The sequence below is a fragment of the Dryobates pubescens genome, chromosome 2 (genome assembly GCF_014839835.1).
Source record: "Dryobates pubescens isolate bDryPub1 chromosome 2, bDryPub1.pri, whole genome shotgun sequence".
In the NCBI taxonomy this organism is placed as follows: domain Eukaryota; kingdom Metazoa; phylum Chordata; class Aves; order Piciformes; family Picidae; genus Dryobates; species Dryobates pubescens.
Window position 1 is genome coordinate 29,163,283 of NC_071613.1, and position 27,328 is coordinate 29,190,610.

General features: G+C 37.5%; 1 protein-coding gene across 1 annotated transcript in view; it reads right to left on the minus strand.

Moving 5' to 3' along the window:
* NBEAL1 (neurobeachin like 1) overlaps window positions 1-27,328 on the minus strand; it is an 80,786-nt gene that overhangs the window by 41,306 nt on the left and 12,152 nt on the right. The window contains exons 3-15 of the mRNA XM_054173777.1: window positions 22,170-22,261; window positions 16,903-17,064; window positions 15,501-15,582; window positions 15,183-15,310; window positions 13,092-13,174; window positions 11,147-11,232; window positions 9,365-9,671; window positions 8,390-8,496; window positions 4,933-5,019; window positions 3,459-3,542; window positions 1,735-1,833; window positions 1,050-1,630; window positions 650-782 (exon numbers count right to left, since the gene is read on the minus strand). Coding sequence (XP_054029752.1) covers window positions 650-782; window positions 1,050-1,630; window positions 1,735-1,833; window positions 3,459-3,542; window positions 4,933-5,019; window positions 8,390-8,496; window positions 9,365-9,671; window positions 11,147-11,232; window positions 13,092-13,174; window positions 15,183-15,310; window positions 15,501-15,582; window positions 16,903-17,064; window positions 22,170-22,261 — 2,031 coding nt within the window. The remainder of the gene's footprint in view (window positions 1-649; window positions 783-1,049; window positions 1,631-1,734; window positions 1,834-3,458; window positions 3,543-4,932; window positions 5,020-8,389; window positions 8,497-9,364; window positions 9,672-11,146; window positions 11,233-13,091; window positions 13,175-15,182; window positions 15,311-15,500; window positions 15,583-16,902; window positions 17,065-22,169; window positions 22,262-27,328) is intronic.

Below are 27,328 nucleotides of genomic sequence, written 5' to 3' on the forward strand. Positions count from 1 at the left end.
GGTTAAGCAATAAAAAATAATTAAGTCACTATTACAAAGCAGTAAACTGATTGAATAGAAATATTTCACTTCATCTTGACTAATCTGGCGAGGAAACCACTTAAGAAAATACATCCAAAGCATTAACAAGAAGACAAGACCATCTGTCAGATGCTTCCCTTATAAAGTAGTTTGGATGTAAATGTGTTTTTAAAGGGAAAGAGGTGCAGCTCTTTCATGACAGTGCACATCGTCCCCAAGTATAGGAACAGAAAAGGGCAGGATGGAAACGCAGTAGCACATCTTACTCATTCACACAAAACCACAGCCATTTATGCTTCTGATAATTTAACATTTAAAAATCTGCACGTTAGAAAAATCTCTAAGCACAATGCTGTAATTGGCTATTACAAATAACAAATGGCTAGTAACACAGGCACACTTTAGCTCAACCACTAATGTATATGGAAACTGTTTGCATTATTTGAGATTAGATCTGTTCTGATACAATGAATTATTTTGAAGTGACAGAATAGATCATTTGTGAAACAAAACAGCACACACACAAAAAACCACAAAAAACCCAAACACACACAAACAAACCCCACACTTTGAATTCTGAGCTAAGAGTACTATTCTAAACAAAGTGCTTTTCAGTATGAAATCTTACCCAGAGAGAGTCAAAAAAACAATGGTCAGGCAGCATCACTGTTGCATATTCCCTCTTAGTGCAAACTGCAACCACCAATACCCCAGAGCATGTAATAAATGCTTCAAAACCTGTACCACTTCCTGTAAAAAAGCTGCAGAAAAAGACAACAGAACCTTACAATTTGGAGTTATGGCTAATGACACTGTAGACAGTAAAGCATTCTGAGAAACCACGTGCTTATTTCTGTAACGCAGCCTGACTCTGGTAACAGACAAAACTGACCCCTTCATAAACTAAGCACCAGATACTGCATTCTATGAAACTAAGATGATGTACCACATGTCATAGGGCACCATGTCATATCACAGGGAACATAAGACCTAGATATGTGCTGTTGAAGTAGTTACAGTAACTGTACCTATAGAGTTGCTTCCTCTTGCCACTTTTGGTAGGTGTGCTAGGGTCCACACGGTCCTGGTCAAGGCAGAGCCAAGCATTGAAAGAAAAGGCAGAGCCAGGCCACCTATGAATTGATGGGACAGCAATTCCAGCCATGCTGTGGTACAAGTTGAAATATTGCAAGGCACTTGCCATGCCCTGCTTCCGGGCCATTGCTAGAATAGCTCGCATCACTGGAACAACATAAGGGTGAGCTTGCTTCAGTTCTTCAGTCCTCAGGAGTCGTATTAGCTGAAGCAGTTCTTCTGAGCCCATTGATTGACTCCCCAAAGAGCCCAAAAGGGCAATCAGGTTCTCTGCACAAGAACAATGGAGTGCGGAGTGGGAATTTAGTGTCTTAATGATACGGATGACCATGTTTGCATTGACACACGTAGCACGACTTTGTCTGTTAATACAGCAGATTCTTCTCAACCAATTTGAGATGAAAATCTGCAGGTCATGTGATTCTAGTTCTGGAAGCCACTGGATAAGCAGCAATAAGGGCTGGACGTTACTAATGCCTAGTATCCCAACAGCCATGTGGTCACCTTCAACAGCCTGAAAAACAGCAGGGAACTCAGACATGAAATACAATAAAACAGGGACAGAAGTACTGTTGAAAAGTTGCAAGCATGTTAGCATTCAAAGCAAGCACATCTCACCATGTTCATGAGCTCTTCAAGCAATTCCCGTGAGGGCTGACCCAGCGATTTTAGTACCTCATACATGTGTGCATAACCAATTCTCTCCTTGAAGACCTCCTGAGGATAAAAATCCCAGTCTCACTAACAAATAAAATGGACAAAAATTGCTCATCTACCGCAGCAGGTTCTAATTTAACACAACAGAACACAGAAAATAATTACAATGCAAGAATAATATTTAACAGGCTAGAACCCTCTTTTGGATACTGTTTCCATTGTGCTATCTCTAGCATGCTGCAGTGAGATCCTTCTTATCTGCAGATAAATAAAAGATCAAAGCTATATTTTATTTATTGCTTATACGAGACTATAATTGCCTTAGTACAATCAAAATGTTTGTTCTATCACCAAATACCAATAGCTTCATTTTTTAATGCAAACTGTATCATGAAATAAAGTGATCACACTGAGAACTAGAAGTATCCCAATATTAGGTTTGAAGTGAAAGGGTTTCCTAAATCAGCTTGATTAAAAACCACCCATCCCAAACACTTCAAAACTTAGAAAAGTGTTCCAAGGAAGTTTTTCCTCAGAACTAATTGATTTTTAAAGAAGGTTAAAAAAAAAAAAAGGGGGGGGGGGGGAGGGGGGAATATATAATCAAGCAGCAAAATCCAAACTGAAGCATTCATGTATGGTTTAATCAGTAAGCAGCCAACACATCATAGAGAGTGCGTACTCTTCTCCTGACTGTATCCTGCTCTGAAACTAAGACTGTTTTGGGTTTTTTTAATAAAATAATCTGTCAGCAGAAGTGAGGTGATTGCTTAGGTAAATATAGAGAGAAAGAAAGCATGTTGCACTGCATATACAATTAATAACTACAAAGGAAGCGCAGAGGAATGGCAAGACCAACATTCGGACAGCAATACAGCCCTGTTTTAGCTTAAAGCCATAATGAAATTACAGCACAAACTCCTCCCTGAAAACTCCTGCAAATATCCATTAATTCTACACTACACATTAATGACACAAGAAACAAGGTACTTTCAACTGTTTGTACTTCCAATATAGGTTCCAACTGCCATGAATACTCTGATCTTCCAGTTTTCGTAGAAATATGGCTCAGCATCCAGCCATTAGACACCTACAAAGGGATATGGGATACGGGATACTATTTCTATCTGGCAGGAATGCATGTCCACAATATGCTCATCTTCATTAGCAAGATTTATCAAGATATTCTGATGAGAAGTCCAACAGAGGGCTAAAAGGATGACTGAGGCCCTGGAGCACGTGCCCTATGAAGAGAGGCTGAGAGACCTGGGGCTTTTTAATCTAGAGAAGAGAAGACTGAGAGGAGATTTAATGAATGTTTATAAATATCTGAGGGCTGGGTGTCAAGCAGGAGGAGATAGGCTCTTCTCAGTTGCACGCTGTGATAGGACAAGGGGCAATGGATATAAACTGCAGCCCAGGAGGTTCCACCTCAACATGAGCAGGAACTTCTTCACTGTGAAGGTCATGGAGCACTGGAACAGGCTCCCCAGTGAGGTTGTGGAGTCTCCTTCTCTGCAGAATTTCAAGACCCATCTGGATGCACTCCTATGCGACCTGCACTAGATTCTATGGTCCTGCTCTGGCAGGGGGCTTGGACTCAGTCTCCAGATCCTGTGAGAACACTAACTGGAAACAAGATCAGAAAGCCAGCTGCAAACAGACCTCTGCATAAATACTGTTACCTTAGCAGCTGGAGAGTTGTGCATCACTGCTGTGAGGGCTTGAATGGTTGATACTGCCAAGCAGTCTAGGTGTCCCTGAAATACCTGAAAGTAGCAGATACAGCAGTTATATACAAATACGAAAAGACAGTTCAGCTTCAAAATCTACACTGTGCCACCTGCCAGGAGGCAAACCAAGAGTTTGACAACATGCCTTAAAAATCATCATGACCTACAAAGAATTACATAATGGCAGACAACTATTCACATACTTCAAGAGGAGAGAAGCATTCACGAAACACATTGCACTTCAAATATTCTGATGGACAAACAGGTTTTCCTCATGCAGCTAATGGACAACCTCAAGAGGGAGGGAGGAAAACAAATTAGGAAACCTCTCACAGTATGTGTGGGTGCTGCTGGACAGTCAGGCACCTCCATCCAAATCCCTACACACTAATGCAACACACACACAAGATATAAAAGTCACACCAGCACAGTAAGGTGGCTGCCTCACTTGTAGCCTCATTGCATTGATCAACATTTCTTTCCAATTTAACTCATCTTTTGAGTTCTTTTTTCTATAATCCTCTTTATATCGATATTTCTATGGTGGTTTTAAAGATAAAAACATTGGAGCGCTACTTCACATCCATCAGTGAACTTAACTAGCAAAACTGCAAAAATAATATAGTCTGTTTCATCATCTCTGAAATATTATATGCATATCAGATATATTTTGAAAAGGAAATGTCAAGAATCAGAAGACTGAGTTAGCCATGAAGAAACATTTACATGCGGTTAGAGTGTTGCACTGAGTTTCTAAAAAGCCAAAGCTATTATAGTTAGAATCACAGTTTATAGATTACCATACCTTCTATTCAGCATTTCTTTACATTTTTAATCAGAATAAATCATTCTACTATTAAATTAATACAACAACAATTTGCATTTGAAACTTTGCACAATATTTAGGGAAAATTAAAGCAACAGGCTATTCCTACCTCCCTGATTCAGCCTGTCCATTGTTTTGTGAACATCTGATCTTGATGACAAGCAAAGAATCAGAACATCAAATACAACCATTGAGATTCACAAACAAGGCCCCAGAATCCAAAACACCACAGTGCTGAGACAAAGAAGTGAAAAAGAGGAAAGGGAGAGGAAGAAGAAAAAAAAAAAAAAATCACCACCAGGTTGATAGAATTTATTTGGATTCCATTCATGTACTTCACCTTTTCCTTAAAATAAGCATAATTGAGGCTCAATCTATTGCAAATATATGCAATTTGAAGAATAAAACTGAGGTTGAATTCAATCTGTTATTCAGAAAAAAAATATTTTCCAGGGACAGGAAACAGTGATGTGTGCAGCACATGGTTCGTCTTGCTGCAGAAAGCTCAAAAAGGGGGTGGTTAAGGTGAAGCACAGGAATCAGTTTTCCTGTGATTGTGTCTTGAGTTCAACTGAAGCAAAATACAGGTTAGGTAGGTACCTGGTCCTCATTCATTTCTGTCAGTAATTTGTTGGCAAGGTCTTTCTCACTCTTGTCTGCCACTTTATTGTTAGCATTTAAAAACAGCTGTTAGAAACAGAGACAAGAATAATGGATATAATTGCATTAAACAGTTACATGCAGCCAAAATTGTGGCAGCTGCCCTGGATTTGTATTTCACATGTAAAAACAAACAAACAAAAAAGTTCTCACACTGGTGAGACAAAATCTTCCTTTGAGACTAGTCTTATGTTAATTCTTACAAAATTCAAGACTGTGTTTTTACTAAATAGTAAGAGCTTCTGTCGCCCCAGAAGTAAATGAAAAATGTGATTGTTGAGACAAGGAAACAGATCTATCTGGAATTTATACTGGTCACTGTCTTATGAACTGTGATTTCATGTAAAATACACAACATGACAGGAAATGCTCACAAATTTACTTGTAAGGAATAGACAACAGTGGGGTATTAGCAAAGAAATGGATACAGATGTTTCACCATTTTCCACTTACACATTGTCTTAGGTGAAAGCTGGAGATACCTTGGCAGAATATTTTAATCCTCAAACAGCAATGGCAGCAAAATTTCTAGAGTACACAGTCTTTAAGAGAGGAACAAGGGTAAAATATCTCTGCCACCACCACAAGAATTAGGCAGGTTGCAAAAAACTTTAAATCAAGCATCCACCTATACTACATTTTCAATTAAGAAATTGTTCTACAGATATTAGCTAGATTCCTAGTCAGGTTCCTGAACTTGCAAGTTTAAAGCTTATTATGTTTGCAAGGTTCAGTTATAACCTAATTAGGACTAAAATTTATCATCTTCTCATTTTACATTATACTGGGATGTTAAAAAAAACCCTGATAAAAAAGTTTTAGAAGTTCCCTTGGTTAATAAAAAAAAAAAAAAAAAAAAGGAGCAACACTTCTCTTTAGTGGGAAAAATCTAAGCATTTGTCTTCCCCCCCCACCCTTCCCTCATATATCTAAGTATTTGGTTGTGGGTTTGGTTTTTTTTTTTTTTCTTCCTTCGTACATTTTGTTCCATTGTCTGCTAGATAGTCTCTCTGAAACAGAATAACCTGAGAAACCAATTTACATAAATTAGGGCAAAGACAACACTGAAGATATTACTTTGATTTACATAAGTGTGAAAGCACATAGTTAGCAACACAAGTCATTTTGAAAGGTACATCACAGCCAAGAGTACTGAACACTGCCTCAGAGGGTTGTAACATCAATATTCTTATTTGCACTTGAAAAACAGAAGTAAATAAAGACATAAAAACAAACAAAAAACCTCCCAACTTCCATATCAGTTCTGATAAGACATGAAAAATGGAAAACCAGATTTTTTTGACAATGCCTGCATGGTTTGAATTAATTTAAAACTTGTTCACAATATGTTTTGGTTTTTTATTCAGGCATGCTGCTAATGGTCATTTTGCTTTGCTCTGACCTCTGCCTCAAAGAGAGATGAAGAAGAGATTCACAACTGACAAAGCAACTTTATTAAATGAATCAGAAGAGAATAAGTACCTCCTGATACCTGTAAAGCAGCCCTCTTTTTGGTTGTCACAGGCAAAAAAACAGCACTTAGATCATTAGAACTTAACCAAGCAGTTTTGAAAAGCTTGTTTGCAGTTCTCTAAGCCTAGAGCAGAAGCCTTAAAACCAGCAAAAATAAAAAATGATTTGACGTTTAGAAGATGGTTGAACCCCAAGTACTTTGGGATATCTACAGCAGAAACAGCACTGGATTTTCTTTCCTACTCCTTTTCATGGAAATGTCCTGCATTTCAAACTTGCTGAAGATCCAAAAGCGTCCTGAGTTTCAGATGTCTGTGGACACTCCTGCTCTCCACAGGGCTGCAGAACACACTTTACACTGCCTGCTGGTGAATTCAGTACCATAATTTTCACAGGCAAACTAAACAGATCTAGAAATGTGGTCTCCACACCCAGTTAATATAGAGAAATCCTATTTCCAAAACTAAATTTGTCATTTGGCTTTAAAAAGGCATATCAACACATTCCTACTCTCTCCCCACTTCTCATCTTTGACTCTGGAAGGAAAAAAAGAAATTAAAAAAAATAATCAACAAAACACAACCCACCCCACTATGTAGCAAACTGATAGCATTGCTATCAAATCAATCACAGCAATAAATAAACAAAAACAACTCAAAGAGTGTATCTTTTGACATGCATACAGGAAAAATAAAAATAAAAGGAGGTGCAAAAATAGAGTAGCTCTCCCTGCTGTTTATATGAGAGCAGGAACATAGCTGGTCCCCATAAACAGGTAAACACTTCATTACTTCATTATTTAAGAAGAAACTAAAAACAGTATTTCTCACAGAGCACAAAGTCAGACAAAAATTGGCAGGTTCCCACACAGAAGAGGAGAATGGAAAGGTCAAACTATGTATTTTCAGAAGACAAAAAAAACCCCTACACACTATTCAAAATGCTTCAAAACACTTGGCATTCTGCTACTGATTGCAACTACAGTTAAGACATAATTCAAATTCTTTTTAATATCTCACTGCACTATGTTCTCATACTAAATCGAAATGGATTTGAATCAAATAATATAGTGCAGCTAGCATTATATTATCCAGCATTAGAAGAGGTCAAAATAGCTACACCATGAACATACCACAAAAAGAGAAACAAAATATTCCAGAGTTACAGAGTCTTTTGCAGAGAGAAAAGTGAAATCTACAAAGCAACCAGTGGAAGACACTGTCTTGCAAATTATGGCAATCTGGGATTGAGATGAAAACACATTTATGTAAACACTGAACATATGTAGAGGAACAACTGAAGAACATTTATAACAGCTTGAACTCACATTTTACATCAGCTACACAAGACTTAAGCATTCTGAAACACTTCTAAAAGCACATGAACAAGGTTTTTTTTTAAGTGGAAAAAAATAACTCTGGAATTAGAATTCAGACCTCCATCCAGCAGCATTTGTGACTTCCTAACAAAACAGTGTAATAAAAAGCAACAAAAACCCAAACCAACCAAACAAACCCCCACCAACACACCAAAAAAACCCTACCAACAACACACCAACCAACCACCAAACAGGAACGGGAACTGATTCCAGTAGGAATCTCAACACATTTTAGAGACTGCAAGGGGTCTGTGAGGAAAACACCTTTACAACTCAAAATAAACATTCATTGCTTTAACCACAAGACAGACAATAAACATCTCCACTTAATTAGGAATTAAAAAAAAAAAAAAAAGATTAGAGCAACTTGGATCTTTCATATCTTTCATTGAATTAGTGGCTCAAATCAATCCAAAGTTTTATTTCCAGTATATACACACTATAAAATTCCATTTAATTCAGAAGAAAAATACAAAAGGTAATTAATATATCTTCAGTACTACAAGACAGGTTTTGTTAAAAATATCCTTATAGAAGAAAAATTACCTTGCAGTTCTGCAACAGTCGGATTAGATGCTCAAAGCAGTTACTGTTAAGGAAAATTGCCTGCAGTACAGGCCTATCTGTGCAGTCTAACATGGCTGTGATGGTATCTATAAAATTAAAAAAGAACTGGCATCAAAGACAAAACACTTCCCAAATGCTTCAGATATTTTCTCTTCATGTTACATAATAAATATGGGGGGGAAATAAAACAAACCACTTGCTGTAAATCCTTTGCTCAAGAATGCCATGTGTTTTAAGCATGCAGCACTAGGTCTAAAGGTAAACATTTTGATGCTGTAACATATTAACTACTGTATATCTGGAGTAAAATTCAGGGAACAAGTATCTTTGATTGCACTGGAGCTCTGTTTAAAGTTATTGCCATTTACGAGTACATTTAAAGCACACAAACACTTTCTCACCAAGCAAGTACTCTGCATTCTACAGCAGCTTTATACTGCAGGATTTTTTATCACCTCAGTATTAACCCTCAGTCTTCCTGGAAGTTTGGGAAAATAAATACTTTTAGTTAGATTTCCCATTCTAACATTAAAGCAGAAAAAGACTCCAAATTCTGAATTCCAATAACTTAAGCCTAACTGCTTCAGACCGTCATTTCTGGCCCATGTTTTTAATAATACCACAGCTACCACAGGGATGTTTCATTGCAGACCCATCTTACTCTGCAGTTCAGGTGCTGATGAGTATCAGCTGTTGCCTAGCAAAAGGTGGTGTGTTTGTTTTTGTTTTTGTTTCAAATGGGACTGGCAGTGCATGAACCTTAACACTTTCAATGATAGCAATTCAATATGGTTTCGTGGTTTCTTCTGGGCTTTTTTGTAATGTCAATGCAGAAATGCTTCAAATTTTTTAATTACTTAGCCAAGCGAACATTTTTTGGTTACAATTCAATTGTTACTTGCTTTGTAATTATTAACAAGAGATATTAAAAGAACTGCACAACTGAGTACTCACTCAGCATTTGAATCTGTAGTGCTATGAACCTGCTCTCCCACTGCCTGCATCGCCTTGGATTAGGTAAAGCTGAATGGTCTGAATTAAGCAACTTGAAATAGTTCTCCAATATTGTACTCGTCTCCACTTGCCGCTGGTCAGAACTGCTGGTTAGAAGGAGATGGACAACTTCTGTTAGGCACTTCAGAGTCAGCTCTGCCTTCCTGCTCACTTCCTCAGGGTTCCTGTCATCCCAGTTGTCACAGTCTGCTAAAACACGCATCAAGACTTCCATGGTGGCAGGAGATACTGCTTGAAGAGCGTTCCTCTGAAACCCAAGGGGCAAAAAATTATTACAGAAATAATAAATAAACCAAAACCTCTTCAAACCAGTGAGTTTTCTCATTATTATGTCTGTTGATTATCTATAATTGTTACATAAATATGAAACCTTCTACTTGGATTATACTGATGGATACAGATGAAATGCATCCCATCTCATGCAATTAACTAGCCTTTCTTTTTCAAAAAGAAAGTTTACAGGGGAAAGGAAATATAATTTAAATACATGCTATGAAATTCTTTGAAGGTAGCCTTGATAAATTGCTAGTTAAACTTTCACTTGAATTTTCATTTTAGATCATGAGATTCATGATACTACACATTTTTTGAATAGCACGTAATTAGCAAGCATTTGCCTTGGCCCTGACTGCATGTTCCTCAACTCTTTTCCTGAAGGTCTGACTCCATTGAGCCACCATGTATCTGGGTCAGGAGCCCAGCCTCACAGAGACCTTTGAGAAGCCTTGTCAGGGACTCCCTGCCTTCTCTAGTAAGCTACATTCAAACTGAAGCTCTCAATCTTTTTACTTGCCTGAGCTGTGCTGCACCCATGCCCATGCCTTGCTACATATTGTCTTTAACCCAAGCATCAGACTTGACTCCTCATCTTGACCTTAGACCTGCCTAATGACTGTGGATGGGCCTGTCAACTGCTGGACTCTTGACTGAGCCTAATTACCATCACTAAACCAAATCCCCTACCTGATTTGCTAACCAGACTTTCTGGCTAGATCTCAGGCTTTATCGCTACAGACTTAGTGCTGTTTGATCTCCTGGTTATTACTACCTTCAGACCTGCTCTGATCACCTTGATCAGGCACAGCATAACTGCACCTCTTGCCAGTGAGGTCAGTTGCCTCTGCCTGTGTGGTCATCATGCTCAGTTTCAGCTTGCATTTTCTGTTCAAATAGTGTCTGTCTTTGCTATTCCATGGCAACATTCTAAAAAGCTTTCTCTTTGCATTGTCAGAAGTAACATTTGTTTGTGACCAGACTTAGTAGCACATAACAGAAGTCAGCCACCAGAGTGGATGCTGGTTTGCTAATGATGAATGGATTCCTCTCCACATCACTTCAAAGATTTTAAACAGCTTCCAAACTACAAAGGCCTCGTGCCTTCTGCTGAAACAGCGTACTTCCAACATTGGGATTTAAGCTAGATGAATTTCATATGTTGATACAAAAATTATATCTTTGTAGGGGGAAATTCCTCATCTGTTTATCACACACGTTCATATAAACTTACTGTAGGCAGTAAATTTCTATTGTTATTTGAAAGCAAGACTAAGCTTTTAGGATTTCGAAAGCGGTTTACAGAACAACCCTGAACTTCATAAGACAAAATTCACAGTCAAGAATAAATTCTTCTCACTTCTGCATAATGGGGTATTTATAAGCCTTAAACTAAGAACAGGCATGTCAAGTCTTCAGCAAGCTGGAAGGAGTTTGGAACATCCTTACCTGACCACCAGCCACAATAGCTCCAAAAAGATGTAGCAGGCAACATTTCAGGCTTTCCTTGAGATGTTCACTTTCTTGAAAGCATTCTGATAGGCATAAATAAAAAAGAGGATTCCTTTCTTTGGTCATAAATTATACAAAGTTTTTTCCTCTCAAAAAAAACACCAAAACCCCAACATAATAATAATAATAAAAGACTCTCTACTCCCTGTCATCATGCAAATTAAAAAAGTTCACTATATAATCTTCACTTTCTACTATGTAAATCAGACACAGACATATAAATTCTAGCTTTGTCGAAGAAACACAAGAAGACCACAGTTCCCAGGAATTCACTGGACCAGACTTTCAGCTTGCACAAAACTTTTCATGGCAGAACTACAGACGTACAACTTTTTAATCTGATCCAGAATGTAAAATGAGGCCAGTTTGTTCACACTAGTAAGAAACAGAAGCACATGCAAACACACAAGCAATTAGCAAGCGTGACAAAGCTTAGAGTAGTTTTGGCACAGAAAGCCTAACACCACATGCAACACAGATAGCTCAGAAAAACAGTACTTGAGCTTGCTCCCTTTTAAACAAAACTTCCCAGGGAAGCCTGTGCAGTTCTGTAACCTTTCTAACAGTAGTCTCTTTAAAGACAACTATCCTGCATCTCTTCTCATGCCCTACCTGATATAAATCAGTTATAAACAGCTTAAAGAACTCTTCCTAGCTATAAGTATAACCTAGATTTCAGTGCTCTAGCTGTAACACTAGACAAAGTAGCTGCAACAAGCTACAAATGATTATTTTATTTGGAATTAGCCATTGTAATATTTCCAGTGACTTTATGAGAGAATACATGACAGCTTGGGCCTTAAGCAAACAATAGAAACTGAAAAGGTAAGAATTTTAGAGTCATTAAAATAATAATTTAGCCTTTAAGACAATTACCAATTATTGCAAGGAATATTGTTGACTATATACTGGATGTATAAGCCCTTTTTAAAAGAAAATTGCACAGCTGTTTTAAAAATCTAGTCTTCAAAAGAAAAAAAGCTTAGATGACCACACTGTTAAGTCAGCTAGCCCTATCACTCCTCTGACTTACAGACTCTGAGTTTTTTGAGGAACTTCAAACAAATTTGAGAGAACAGAGACAAGTAGCCTGTGAATAAATCATTAGACTGGGTAGACGATAATTTCTTGCTTTTTTACATACACAGAGAGGGAATCTTAAGGAACAGCAGGAGTGTGACTCAAACCTGAGAAACCAAATTAGAAAATACTAACACTCTAGGAATGGAGCCTGCCTTTTTATTTTTAATCAAAGCTGAGTTAACAGATAGCTGCAAAAAGGGCTGATTTCACCTCTATCCTCAGCCCTCCAGCATATTCCTGCTGCTTCAATTCAAGAACACATCTATTCCAAAGTAGCTATCATGACATTTAATGACTTAACCAGAGCAGTTTCCCAAACATGCAGTCCAAGGAACAAGTGCTAGTTGGGTGGTACACTCTCCTCCTTTCTAGTTGTTAAATCATATTAAGAGATAAAAATGCAAGAACACTTTCCTAAGAATATTTTTCCATGCAAGTTACTAAAATTACCACAGGGATGTTAGGTGTAATCACTGTTATGTACCCCAATAAATGGGAAAGTCTGCAATTCACAGCACCAGCCCTATTAAGCCATGTGAGGCACTGAAAGCAGTTTGAAAACACCCAGGCTTTTAAAGATGAGTATAAATGGCAAGATGGTGATGCTCAGAGAAACAAAAAAAAAAAGAAAAAAAAAAGAAGAAAAGAGGCAAACAAAGCAAACCACTTCACTCGGACTCTGAAAGCAACTAAGGAGCTTTTACATTGATCAGGCATTCTTAGGGGAAAGGAACTGGGAATCATGAAGTTCACTCCTCCAAAGATGAGAATTTTTTATCATGCTGTTGGTAATACTTACGGTAAAAGAAAGGGACAAACTCAACAGTGAGGGATGCTGGTTTATACTTCTGTCTGCTCTTTTCAACTGTACTAAGGAAACGTCTGCAATTGCATTAAAAAAAGATCTATCAAGCATGTTAGATATGATCTCTTTATGACTTATTCATTTATAGCTTCATAATAGAAAACATTGCCGAAAATCAGGAGTTACCTTTTGCCCACAAGATTGAAAAAAAGTCGAGTAGTATTTTGTTTGAAAAAGTAAATCACAGCTAATCTTGTATGTACTATTCTGTCCCAAAAAATACCTTTGCTTTTCACATTATTGTTTAGTGAAATCTGGGGAAAAAAAAAGCAGCTAACAATTTGTTACTTGGTCCTTGCTTTCTGTAACTAAGCCACCAACTAGACTGTCCTTGCTTACTGTAACTAAACCACCAGCCCGGCTGCCAAATTTCTTAAACATGCACCTTGAAATGGGCACAAAATACTTACATGGTCATTATGGAAGGTGGTTGAAGGGGGGAGGTGTTTTTAAAAAATCAAATTAAAGGGACAGAATTCTACTGATACACTTATAAACTTCTTTCCAAAGATGTAACATGTCTATATTGTGATCTGCAATAACTTCTTTTGCTCTAATTCAACCAAGTCTGTCTATCCCATTCTTTTCAGCATCCTTGTTCCACTAGTTTAGAAACAGGCCAGTTTTTGAAGGAAGAAAGCAATGGAAGGACCCTCCTGTGGGTCAGTTACAACCAAACACTTCTTAGCATAGTCTCAAATATATAATTTTAATTTCTAGACTGCCAGTAAATATATAATAATTTTCAAAAGGTATTTTAAGTCACATCCTGTTTCAGAAAGTATAACATGTTTCTGTGATGTGATTATATTGATTCACTGCCGAATTCTGTACCTTCATTAGTCATAAATTCACTGGTTTTGAGTACTTAGACTCTGCCTAAGATCCTATGGGATGTGCTGGCATTACCTATACTAAATCTCAAAATGACTTAGCTGCCTATGCAGTATTACAGCATACTGCAGATTTTGAGCCACAGAGGAAGCCCAGCAGCCAAGATTCCCACTCTGTTTGCAGAGTCTGACATGTGATTTGATGTACAAATGCAAGGCAAACAGCTAGTAGGCTCTGGAGAATGCATGCCATGAAAATGGACATTTTGCTAGACTAGGTAGCACCATACATGATCTCTCTATACCTTTATTTATTTGCCTGCACAGGTTCAATATTTGATGCATGTCAAAATGCTCCTGATGGAAATATAATTCAAAAGCTAAAGAAAAAGCAGCTCTGAATGCTAGCAGCAAGGAGCAACAGCAGAAAACACGTTAACTATACAAGACTATGTATATTTAACATTATTAACGTGGGGCTAATAAGGGAGAATATGAAAAACATCTGACAGAAATTTAGAAGAGGTCTCTAAAGAGCCAAATCATAGAATCATAGAATCAGCCAGGTCAGAAGAGACCTCCAAGATCATCCAGTCCAACCTATTACCCATCCCTATCCAATCAACTAGACCATGGCACTAAGTGCCTCATCCAGTCTTTTCTTGAAGATCTCCAAGGACGGCGACTCCACCACCTTCCAACAGATGAAGTGAATCACTAGTAGTTTCAAAAAACAGAGCCTGTGCCTAGAATGACAGAAATTAAGCATCTTGGAATGCCCATTTCCTGTCTCTCTATACTACTACCTTTTGAGAAGCCTCATGACTCAGTTTTCCACTAAATGGAACAGAATTCATGAGTACAATTTTGATATCAATGAAATTCAGTTTCTAGCATGCCTGTCCCATGATGTCAGTTTTGGTGGGAGAAAAAATAAAAAAAATCATTAATCCCATTCTAAAGACTGTATCTTTGGGGGCAGGGGGGAAACAACACCTAAACTGCACAATCCAACAGCTGTAGAACACAACAGTAGATGAATATATGTATATATATGTATATATTTTATATATATTACATTATATATGTAACTTGACATGAGGCAGCAAGTAGTTCTGTCAGAGAATTTACATATCATTTATCTAAAATTGCCTTTAAAAGTACTTATAATCTTGTCTTATTCCACACATACCCTGCAATTCGCTGCCTCCAGTTTCGATATGGGTCATAGAGACTTTCACAAAAAGCCAATGCATGTCTCACAAATTCTTCTATGGGTGTCTGATCTGCCACTTCTTTTTCTTTTGTTTTGCTTTTTAACTGATAAAAAAAGAAAGCCATGGTCAGAAGATTGCTAGAAGTTGAAAAGTAATCTTCATCTCCTCCAGAACACTTCTGAGCCCATAAATTGTTCCCCACACAACACTATTACTGAAAAGGAGGACCACAAAAGTAGGAGCAGGAAGTATTGGAAGGCAGAAATAAGAGATGTGAATTGTTAACCACATACCTGTTGAATGTATAAAGTAGTCATGGTGATAACATGGTTAATGTATGAACACATCCCAATCTCCTCCACATTAGCCAAATTTCTATGAGGACAACACAAAAACCAGAAATGTACAGAGTGTACCATTTGAGGCAAGTTCAAACAATGTTTGTTTTAGCATTCTGTATATAAAAGTATAGTAGCATTTCAAAAATACTCTGCAAAAGACTGCATGTACTCAAATGTTTCTGTCACATTAACAGCTCAAAAGTTTTCTTCTAACAGGAAGGAAAAGAAAGGCCTGATTTGCTCTGCTGTAGGCCAGTTCTGTCTGGAATTTGGGGTTTCAGAGGTTAAACAGATTCCCAGGACACTCTAAATAGAAAGTTCAGAAAAGGCATCTGATAACAAAGACAGTAACTTCCACTTCTCCCACATTACTAGTGCATAGACTTTCTAAAAGTTTAGAAAACAGATTACCTAGAAGCAATTACTCAGTTCAAATTCTCCCAAGGAAAACAAACATCTAATACTTTCCTTTAGACTGTAATTAAGTCAACAGCAACAAAGAAACAGCATACACACATTACTTCTCAGTCTTGAGGACAAGCCACAAAGATCAAATACTGGAGTGATGATGTAAGGAGAATTTTTCAACAATTAGTAAAACTGACCACAGTATGTAATTCAGAAACATGTTACCATTTATTACTAGCTTATTTAATGTTCCAGGATACTTAAACATTGCTCTACAACCCCTTGCACTGTTTGAGGGGTAAGGAGAGCTGAAGGACTCAAAAAAAAAAACCCTTCAAATACTCCTTGGAAAGGAAGATTCCCTGTTATATTTTATCTCCTTTCTCCTTTAATGCAATTTATAATAGAAGACTGAAGAAGTAGTGAGGGATAGGTCCCTAAAAACAGTTTATTCACCTGCTTCAACAAAGTAAAGCACACAGGTCAGAAGGAAACCAGTTGTATTAACAGTGTAGTAAGTTAGCTTCCTAAGTTGTTTATGGAATTATAAGTATGACAAGAATGTGAAACAGTTCTTCCTGCACAATTCCCTCGTGAGTTATTTCATATCTCACACTTGTTAGAGTGTGCCTTTTCTTTAAAACTTATTTCTTATACCAGGTACACCATATCTGGAATTCATATATTTTAAATAATTACAAGGAACTTAATGCCTACTCCCCTTCTACCCCATTTCTCATGACAAACATTACTGCTAAGATGATTAGATTGCTTTCCTCTCTTGTCTTTTATTCCTTCTTCCTTTGAGGACTGAGAAATGCTATTTCTTCTGTTCCCACTGTAAAGTGCCAAATCACATTGTATGTATCATTAGAACCTATACTTTTAGGATGCATTAGGGTTTCTTAAACAATACCCTTACTGATGCAGCAGTCAGAACACATACCTGCAAAGGATGATGAAGAATTTCACAAGTAAAAGAGACAGAGCCTGCTGCTGCTCTTCTAGTCCGTCTGACATTTTCTGGACACACTGTAGCAGCTGAAGCCTGAGGACCTGAAGAATGTTATCTGGAAGCAGTGATATCCCGGGAGGAATGTCATCCACCCTAAGAACAGGAAAAAAAAACCAAACAACACAACCCACACAGAGAATTGTTAATCATGCAAATGACACATTACCAATTTCAAAGGGCTTGAGTAGTGTTCCAATAAACCTCTATAAGAAAACTTGGATAGCGCACAAACATTTTTCAATGAAGCACAAGGAGATAGTGGCAACAAGCTTCCTTTTCCCCAGCAATGAACTACACTGGGGGGAAAAAAAAGTGTTAAAAATTCATTAAGTGGATTCATAAACCCTCTTCCAAGCAATAAACTGGCATTAATGGCCACAGAGAAACTGCATGGTCTTCAGCAGGTAAACAGGTGAGTTTGGAAATCCCTAAAAAAGGTAAGGGATGACTACAACAGAATGAAACACAGATGACTACAACAGAATGAAACATGGAAACTAAACACAAGAGGAATATTTTCAACTTCCAGCTAAAGATTAAAAGCTAAAGTAGATGCCAATTATTAAATAGCTATTGAGATCTAGTGAACCTTCTATACAAAATAATATAAAATACAAAAAACCCAAGCTGTTCACAGTAAGACTGAAGGAAGGAAGACTTAAAAATCAGGATCTGAATGTGCAGGAAAGGGGGCTCTCCAACACTCTTGGCACACTGATTTTGTGTGGAAAGCTAGCCCATACTTATCAGTTTCTGGATACCATTAACCAAGCAAATATAATTTTTTTCCTGGTATCTAATTATTTTTAGGAGACACAAAAAGATTGTTGTATTGGTGTTAAATGTAACAACCCTACCAAAGCTGTTCTCTGAGATGAACACTGTTTATCCACTGCTGCACCTGCTAAAAGGAGTTTGCCTTTGGCAACAGCTGTTTACCCTGACACACTCTCTATGAACTCTACACAGGAAAAGACAGGCATAAGCAAGACCATTAGAGGTTACAAAAGCCTGCAAAATGGCCAAGGCCAAGGGGAAAATGACAACAAATGAAAAATTCAGCTAGCTCAAATATTCACTAACGTAATACTTGTACACATACACCAGTGTAAGGCAACAAAAAGTGTGGAGAAATACGACGACTGATTCTAAACAGTGCAACAGTGACTGTTTGAGGGAAATGTGGAACAATCTGTTGTTTAGCTTCTAAAGCTGAAAAGGACTCCTACAAGGACCAAAAACTGAGGCAAAATTTGGTAAAAAAAAAAGACATATAAAGACAGCAAGCTCTCACATCCTAGAAAACAAGCGTTACCTATAGATACACAGAGGACCAAACACTGTTCGTTCCTTTGCCTCTTCGGAGGCGTGCAATTTGCTTTTCAGATCCTGGATTCAGACTCTCGAGGGATTCAAAGATTGAACACAAATTTTACAGGGCCTAGGATCTAAACCGATAAAACTGAGAGCAACTGCTTTTTCACCAACACAATTCAAGAAAGGCATTTTATTTTCTATGATGGCACTTTCACCTCTCAAAATGCAACAGATTCATACCTTCTGGGACGACACACATGGCTCCTCACAATCTGATAACTGGCCATCTCTGTATTAGGAGGACTTTATTTTTTGGCAGCCAAAATCATATATCCAGAAGTAATTTTCCTGATGTGGCCAACCAGTCTTTTCCAGTACGATCATAAAATACTTCACAAAAGCATACCCTTCATGCATCAAGTCCCAAAGAATGTTTTTTCTGCAGTAGCTGCCCATCTCTGCTATTGCACAACCCACAAGAATTTACTGCCTCATGCAAGACTGGCACAAGAACTGCTAATTTGGATTATTCAAACTGAATATAGTATAAAGTATATAAATAAATAAATATTTGTAAGTAATCAGACTTCTTTTTATCCCAAAGCAAATTACTACTATATCCAAAAAAAAGAGTTGTAATTCTGGATGTGTAGTACCAATCCTTCCCTGACAAGACTAGCTATGTAAACTAAGTATTCCAAAAGAAATAATACTATACGCTCAGAAATTATACTTTAAGTGACATTCTTATTTCATGGCTGGTGCCCTACCTTAAAATTATGAGAAAGACCTCAGCACATTTGTGTTCTTTTCATTTAAAATTCCATTGCATTACACTAACTTGATTATGCAGTAATCTAAAAGCCATCACAGATATTTCAAAGGAAGTTAAATTAGTCACTCTATTGTATTCACATACTACAGATCAAAAATACACTGGGATTTTCAATCTCTCCTCTGCCAGTGGTAAGCATTTTGGAACACAGTGGTGTAGAAAACCAGGGTTTACTTTTCAACGGCCATGAAATCACATTACCAGTGTTCCTATCATGATCCCTGCATCATTTTATGTGGGTTTGAAATAAATAAGTTAACAAACTACTATTTCTATGGGACTTTGCATAAGTTTCCTTAAACTCATTTGCCTAAGATCATACAAAGCAAGAGCAGAAAAATAGCATGACATCACTCTGGAGGCCTTTGCTGTTTCTAAAAGTATTAAACCAAATGGTGAGGGGGAAAAAACTCCCACCAGCTGGTAAAGGTTTTATCCCGTTCACAGTGAATGCACATGAGATGAAGAAATGTTCTTAGAGAAAAGACAGGTGCACCAATCTTTTGTGCTCAATGTTCAAAGCCATCAGCATAAGCATTTTCATCTTTTCAGTAAAATCACTGAAAATACTATATTCATGAGTGAAACCATTTCACTTATGAATATAGAGTAGATGCAGAAAAATCAAGGTAGAACTGAAGCTGTGTAAGTCTATAAACTGCAAACTATATAAGCTCTACTTACATAGCCAAATCATACTATTTGATACAGTTGGTCTCTAGGGATTTCCTAAATCTGCACTATGTAGCATCTTTCAGATCTCCAGTACAGACTTCAGGAAATTATTATCTTAATTTATAGAAGAAATAGTCTTATCAGCAAGTGACAGTGCCAACTAAGAGTCCTTCTTTCAGCAAAAGCAGCTGAATAGCACACTAATAGTTTCATTACATTTCTCACATGGTGTTTTCTTGGTTGCTAAAACCAGTGTATGTGTTTCACATTGACACAAAACTTCATGCCTGTCTACCAATAGGCTAGTTTTGTCCAGCAATCTGTACAAGCTTTCTCCTCACTACAGTTTCTCGTTATTTCCTGACATTTGCACTTCACTAAATAAGGTCTTTCAGGCATGTAGCTGTAAAGCGTACCAAGATTTCTATATGGAAAGAAAAAAAATTACTAATCCACTCAGTTTCTCATTTTAGCCAGCTTCATGTATTATTTCCTGGACCAAAAGATAAAAATAATTAATAACCAATTTTAGTAATTACAAATTTTTTAAAAATTTAAAAGTTTGAGTCTACAGGGTCCTACAGCCCCAAGAGGAGTCAAAGAAAATGAGCATTTGGTGGTTCCACAGGTACCTACTTGTTCTTTTTTGAAGGCTCAATAGTATCAGTTCCAGAACATAAATGTCTGTAATACAAACTGACAAACTCTGGAATGATGCCACTTTTCACAAGCCAGATTATCTCACAAACGCAAGTAAGGGCAAAAACTGCAATTCTTTGTTAATTCTTGCATCTCCTATCGAACACTGTAATTTTTAATCCAGCCATCAAAGCACAGGAATGATCTGCCTTCATCCCCATGTTATTTTGATACACTTTCTCTACATCTGTTATACAAATGAGTCTTAATCCACATAGGCCTATTCTTCCAGAATAAATCACTAATCCTGTCATTAACCTCAGAAAAAACCACTATTTTTATGTTCACTAAACCATCATTTAGCACAATGAAGATGCTACTGCTGTTCTGCAGAGCTAAGCTTCATGTTTGGTTTTTTCGTCCTTTATTACATTTCTGTAAAAATAACCAACAGAAATTAACCCAAACCCCATGAACATGTATAAAGCAAAACACACTTAGAAGCACCAAGACGTTTGTTTCTTCCAACGTTCAGATTTCAATATTAAGTAGTATGTTAAAGATACCCTGTGTCAAAGGATAAACTTTTTTCTTAACTAAAACTAAGATGCATTTTTGACACTGCAAAGAAAATAGATCTTCTGAAATAACACAGAACCAATTTGAAGGTCTTTCTTACTGGTAATTTTACTATATATTCTGCATTCATTATGAGGAAAATTTTAATACAGAACATTGAGAAGCTCAGGTTTTATCCGCTGAGATCCTGTTGCAGCATTCATTTCCTTGTAACAGTAGAGGATATCACTTACAGTTCAAACAGGATCTCATCCAAAGCCCATTAAAGAATTTCCATTGATTTCAACAGGGCTTGGACTGCAGCCATCATGCAGGGAAAAACATTCTTTGCATTCAAACGTGAGTAGTGGTACCAACTATAATATTGACTGCTTCTCATGACTTATGATTCCTGTAACATTTGTTTTTTCTTAACATCCTTAGTTCATGCAAGCATCTCAAAACCAAGAGGAAACATCCTTTGCCAAAGCTTCTATTAGTGATTTGCCAAGTTAGTCTTGAAAACACAATTCTTAGACCACAGCAAATTCAAAATGCTAAATATGCATCTCCAAAATTATACTTCAATATGACCTCATGATTATATCTGAGAACTTGTGGTCAGCAAGATAAGTGAAGCAAACAATACTCTTGTCCTGAACTGAAGTCTTCACAGATACAAAGCAATCACTTTGAAGTTTATCATTTGTGCGTATTCTAATTTTTTAAAAGTTTTCAGCTAAGATATCCAGATCTTTCATTAAGCATTTCACCTTAACCTTAATCTTAAAAACAATCCCCCAAAAGACTCTTTACCTACATCTTGCTTCTCTTCATTCACTGCAACACAGATACCAAGCACTAATACTGACTAATACTATTTCATATGCAACATTTGATGAATACTTATGGAAGAAAATGCATAAAGAATTATTATTCCTACAAGCAAGACTGACAGATACTCATGCCATCTCCTGATATAATGTAAATGCCAGTATTTGCCCTGTTTAATCATTTACAACCCAACTTGGCCTTCGAAAGGATGGGAGTGCCATTTAACAACTAAAAGTCTTCCTTCTGTTTCATGACAGTATTTCTGTTGAACAAGAATGGGCTTTCAGCCAGGTGTGTTTCACATACCAAACAAGGATATCAAGTCTGTAATTCTACATACCTGGTTGGCAGCTTCTCAAAGTCCACATCCAGAAACTGTTCATAGCTAGAAACAAAACTATCCAACCAGAGCTTCAGGTAATCTGGATCTTTCTGCAAAAATAAAACAGAATGTTAGCCAGTGTTGCACAGAAGGCAATCCATCAAGAACCCTGCAGTAGTAACTTGAATGGAAAGCTCTTAACACATTTCAACCAGGAGAAAGAAGGGAATATACAGATTTTCAGAACTAAAATTTTTAAAAATTGTATCCTTTGTTCTCATTCATGTTATGCTCATGTGGCAAATCCTGCTCTGTTCATTAGTTCCTGGTATTGACGACAACCAAAGCATTTTAGCTTCTCCACCCACCAACAATCTTTACTTACTACCCTCCAGAGTAGTAAGTACTAGCTTTACAAAATTACTTTTGTATTCTAGCATTGATAGCACAGATATTAGTACATAACACTTTTAATGGCTTTTAAAAAAATTAAACAAGAACTCCAATAACAATCCTAATCACAAAAGAATCTGCTTTTTCTTTCATTCATTGATCAATATGGCAGCTAGAGCCCGATGCAGTGTTCCAAGAGACAATGTGGAGCCTGTGGCTTGTGTACTAGATAACTATGAAACAGACTGGGATTCCTAGTTGTTCTTAGTAGAGCACAGAGACTCTCTCTGTGACCAGCAGTTCCTCAGGGCTGGGTACAGTGCCAGCAGGGAGCATACATACTACACCACAAGCCACCACAGGAAAATTCTGCCAAAATATGCCATTTGAGAATATGCCCTAGAAGTTAAGATGCTCAATTTTCAAAAGCAAAATGCCAGACCATTGCTAATGTATTCCTCCACAAGGACCATATGGTTATGTCCATTAATATACATCAATGCAGTCCCACATTCTAGGTTACAAATAATTTTCAGAATAACTTTATAATACCTGCCTAAGGTATTCCAATTTTATGTGATTTCTAAATCTACTTCATAATTTACAAAACTTTGCAGAAGTTCAAAACTTTTTTCCTCATCCTCCTCTTTCCCGTCTCTTCATTGTTGCTTTTGTATTACCACAGATGTTCCAAAAATCAGATTACTTCCCTGCAATGTTAAAACCAAGGACCAATCTGTAAATAACTAACACAGCATTCAATGTATAAGTCAGTCACCAAGAAAGAATCCTGTCAATGCAAAATAGCTACCTACAAAAATACCTCTCACAAAAAAAAAACAAACAAAGAAAACAAACTCCAAATCCCTAGAATAAAAATGGAGACCCAGACTCCAACTCAAGCAAGAAGTGCCAGGAACACCCAGGCACAATTTACTTCACTAGCACTATTAATTATATATGAAATGTGTTCAGATACTGTGACACGAGGTGTCAAATAAAACCCTCAGCTAGATATGTATCTTGTTTGATTATTTGCTGCTTATTATTTGCCTTTACTGCATTTTCTTGTTAATATTAAGACATGACTATCTTATCTCCCTTCTTCCACATCATTCCTAATCTCTCCCTCCTTCAAAACATTTATCCACCTGTTTTTATTCCCCTTTTAATGGTTTTAAGTCATTACTCCCTTTCTTTCTCTATTAAAAAACTGTCAAAAATGTATCATGTCCTGCAAGTGTAATGAAGCCTTGTCCTCATGTCTCATGAGCCCTCAACTACCAGTTATTTTGAACATACATATTAATTGTCCTCAAAGTGAAATTGCAATAGATGGAACGAAATCTGATGCGATAAAGAATAAATTCAAGGTTTCCAAGATACTACTTAGACTTAAACTACAAAGACTAACAAATCATCTCAACCAGGTAAATACAGAATACACATCTCAGGTTCAGAGATCTAACACCTTAAAGGTCAAAACAAAAGATGGTCAAGAAGTTACATCCTAAAAGAATGAGCTAGTTGTAGGAGAAGATGCTATCTTCAAACAGTATGACGCCAACAGGAACTTTGCATATGCTTCTGTCCATGTCTCTAATGATAATGCCCATGCATGCCCAAAAACTGAACCCATTTGACCTTTTTTTTCCATGTTGAACTGTTTTGTGTTTTCTTGGCATGAGCAAGTTCTCCTTCAAATAGAACATGAACTACTACATTGATTTTATTCATATTCCCAAAATTAAAATCATTGGTTGACACAGCTGAGGTACATCACTAGTTCTTGACAGTAAATTTTTGTTAAGAAAATTCAGTTTATCTTGGACACAGACCATAAAGGAAGCTGTGCAAATAATGTCATTATCTGAGTTAAAATTGATTCCACAAAAGGTTATGGATGAAAGAAAGGGAAAGGGAAGTCAAAAGACAAAATTAGATTAAAGGTCTGCTTGCTCTTTTTTAATGATATAGCTTAAATCAGCTTCTAGCTTAAGATTAAACTAAACCTCCTTATCCTTAAACTATAATGCCTTTGGCATCCCATCAGGGCAGGCTAGCAGTAAAAGAGAACATTGGCAGACAAAATATGCAAGAAACAGCAATTATGCAGATGAAAAGGACAGACCACAGATGTTATAAAGGGCCTCAAGTCTTTGCTTACCTGTAGTGCACATACTGCTCAATTCACTTTGCCCCTAAAACTACTACTTCTGGTAGAAACCAAGAACTGCAGTACTCTCTGATCGTTATCTGTACCACACTACTTAAGGCAACTCCTTTCCACCCCAATCCTCTGCCAGCCAATTAGTTATGTATTAATCCAAATTATTAAAATTATCAGCTTTTGTATCAAAATACCAGGTAACACTACTGGTAGGTGCCAGGAGAAAATAGCTTGCACAATAGTTGACTAAATTTTGAGTCAAATCTAAAGATTTCCATTCAGGCAACAGCACTAAATCAACACTACTTGGGCTGGGGGGAGGGAGGAATTACAAATCATCAAGGCAAAAAGGTACACAAGATCACTTAGCAACATAAGAAACAATGAGAAATAAATCTCTATCGCAAAATGCCTAATAGAAGTGTGCCATTCAATATTTAACAGTTTTGCTGCAAATTAAGACGCATACAGTATTTCAAAGATGTTAGAAGTTAAAAACAATTTTCAAGCTTGGAATCTGGTCCAGATTTTTCTTTTCATTATTTATAGTAAACAGCCCAGACCATGCAGCAGTCACCTGTTGAAAGCTACAAGAAATCTTAATCTTACCAAATCACTTTTAAGAAACTTAAAATGCATCAAATGCATCTTCTATTTTCTCAAACCAGAACCATGATATTTTAGGAGAAAAATGGTCTTTTTACATTGGTTTAAAAATTCTGATTTTGTAATAAAAATCAGACAGTAGTAATGGGTATCAGCTGCTTCCTGTGCAAGACATACACAGAAATTATTCCACCTAGCATCTTTATCTTGAACTGAACTTTGAGGTCAGCTGCTGCCATTTGATATGAAGTTTAAATTGATTGGATTTTAGGAATTATTTATGTTAAGTTCTTTTCCCATCACCTCTTCAAGTATCCTTTATTTTTACTATTGACAATTATAAGGTGAATATATTTGTGTTCTTCAGTGCCAGATTAACTTTTCAAGATGGTGTATGCTGCAATCTGACAAATATCTGTGTACCACATGGCACAATATTGCATCCTGTTGGTATGGCAATACTTCAGATCTGTGTTGCTCTTGGTAGCAACACAGATCTGAACTGCAACCTTGGCTCCAACTGATTCACTATAAATTGTTAGCTGCATTACATCTGCAAGCAAGCAGTATAACTCAGTCAGACCACAATAAAGCATCGTCACAGGATCACGGTATAACTAAGGTTGGAAGAGACCTCGAGGATCATCGAGTCCAACCTGTCACCACAGATCTCATGACTAGACCATGGCACCAAGTGCCACGTCCAATGTGGGGACCCAGCTAACAAGGGAGCGCGGCCTGAGAGATGTCCCCCACCCAGGGCGGTCCCGCCGGGGCACACCGGCAGGGCGCGGTCCCGTCACGGGGTCTCCATAGCAACCGCCCCGCAGGGTCCGGGCAGCCCCAACGGCGGCACAGGCGGAGCGGGGCGGGCAGCGCGGGGGTCCCGAGGCGGGCAGCGCGGGGGTCCCGAGGCGGGCAGCGCGGGGGTCCCGAGGCGGGCAGCGCGGGGGTCCCGAGGCGCTTCCCAGCGCCGGTAGGGTCCGTCCCAGACTCACTGAACACATTGAATGCTGTGTTAAATACTCAGAAGCCTTTGTCCTAGTAAAAAAACCAGTGAAACCCATAAAATATATTATTCCGTTCCCCACTTTCGTTATTACTCTTCTGCTGTCGTTCTGTAGACAGGTAGCTGGAGGCTGTGTCTCAGATAGCAACTCCCAATTGTTTTCCATGCTGCTGGTTGAAGATGCACCATGCTTTTAAAACACTGCTTGCAAAGGAACCTATGCTCTGGTAACAAACTGCAAGGACAAACTGTAATAAACCAAGTTTAGAATGGTATTTTTTTTCCCCACTCTTGCCACACACACTCTGCAGATATGCCCTGTGAGACCAGCAAGAAATTCAGAAGGAAATCTTTTATTTGTACAACAGCAGTAAAACCAGAAAGAAGCTGTATGTGGTAATAAAATACCTTTCACCAGTTACAACTTTCTAATCACCAGAAGATAAGAAAATGTTGATTTTCAAAACCTTGCAGCTTTCTGTCAAAAGCCATAGCATTTCATTTATTTACCTGAAACTTGCCTAAGTCTTCTGCAAGACAAGTTTCAGTATCTTATTTGAATAATAATTCTTATGTAGAAACCAAGTTTCAGTATCTTATTTGAGTAATAATTCTTATGTAGAAACTTAAAACTTCTAAAAGAAAATTCCTCCACACCTTGACATTGCAAGAAGCTAGAAGTTCAACTTGAATTAGCCATTTCTTTTCACAGTAATAAACCAAAACCATCAGGCTATCTTCAGGGTGTCGTTGTACAGATATGTGCAAATAATAACAACAAAAAGGATTAAAAATGCATTAGTTGATAACCACAAGTCTGCAGAGCTTTATCTTAGGCTTCCAAGCTCAACATATTGTAATGAAGGCCTGTGAAACTGCTGTGGCAACAATTAGTACTTCACCTGCAGTAATGAAATTAAAAAAAAAACCAAACACACACCCAAACAACCACACACAAACCCACACCACAATATTTTAAACCTAGTAAGTCAAATATAG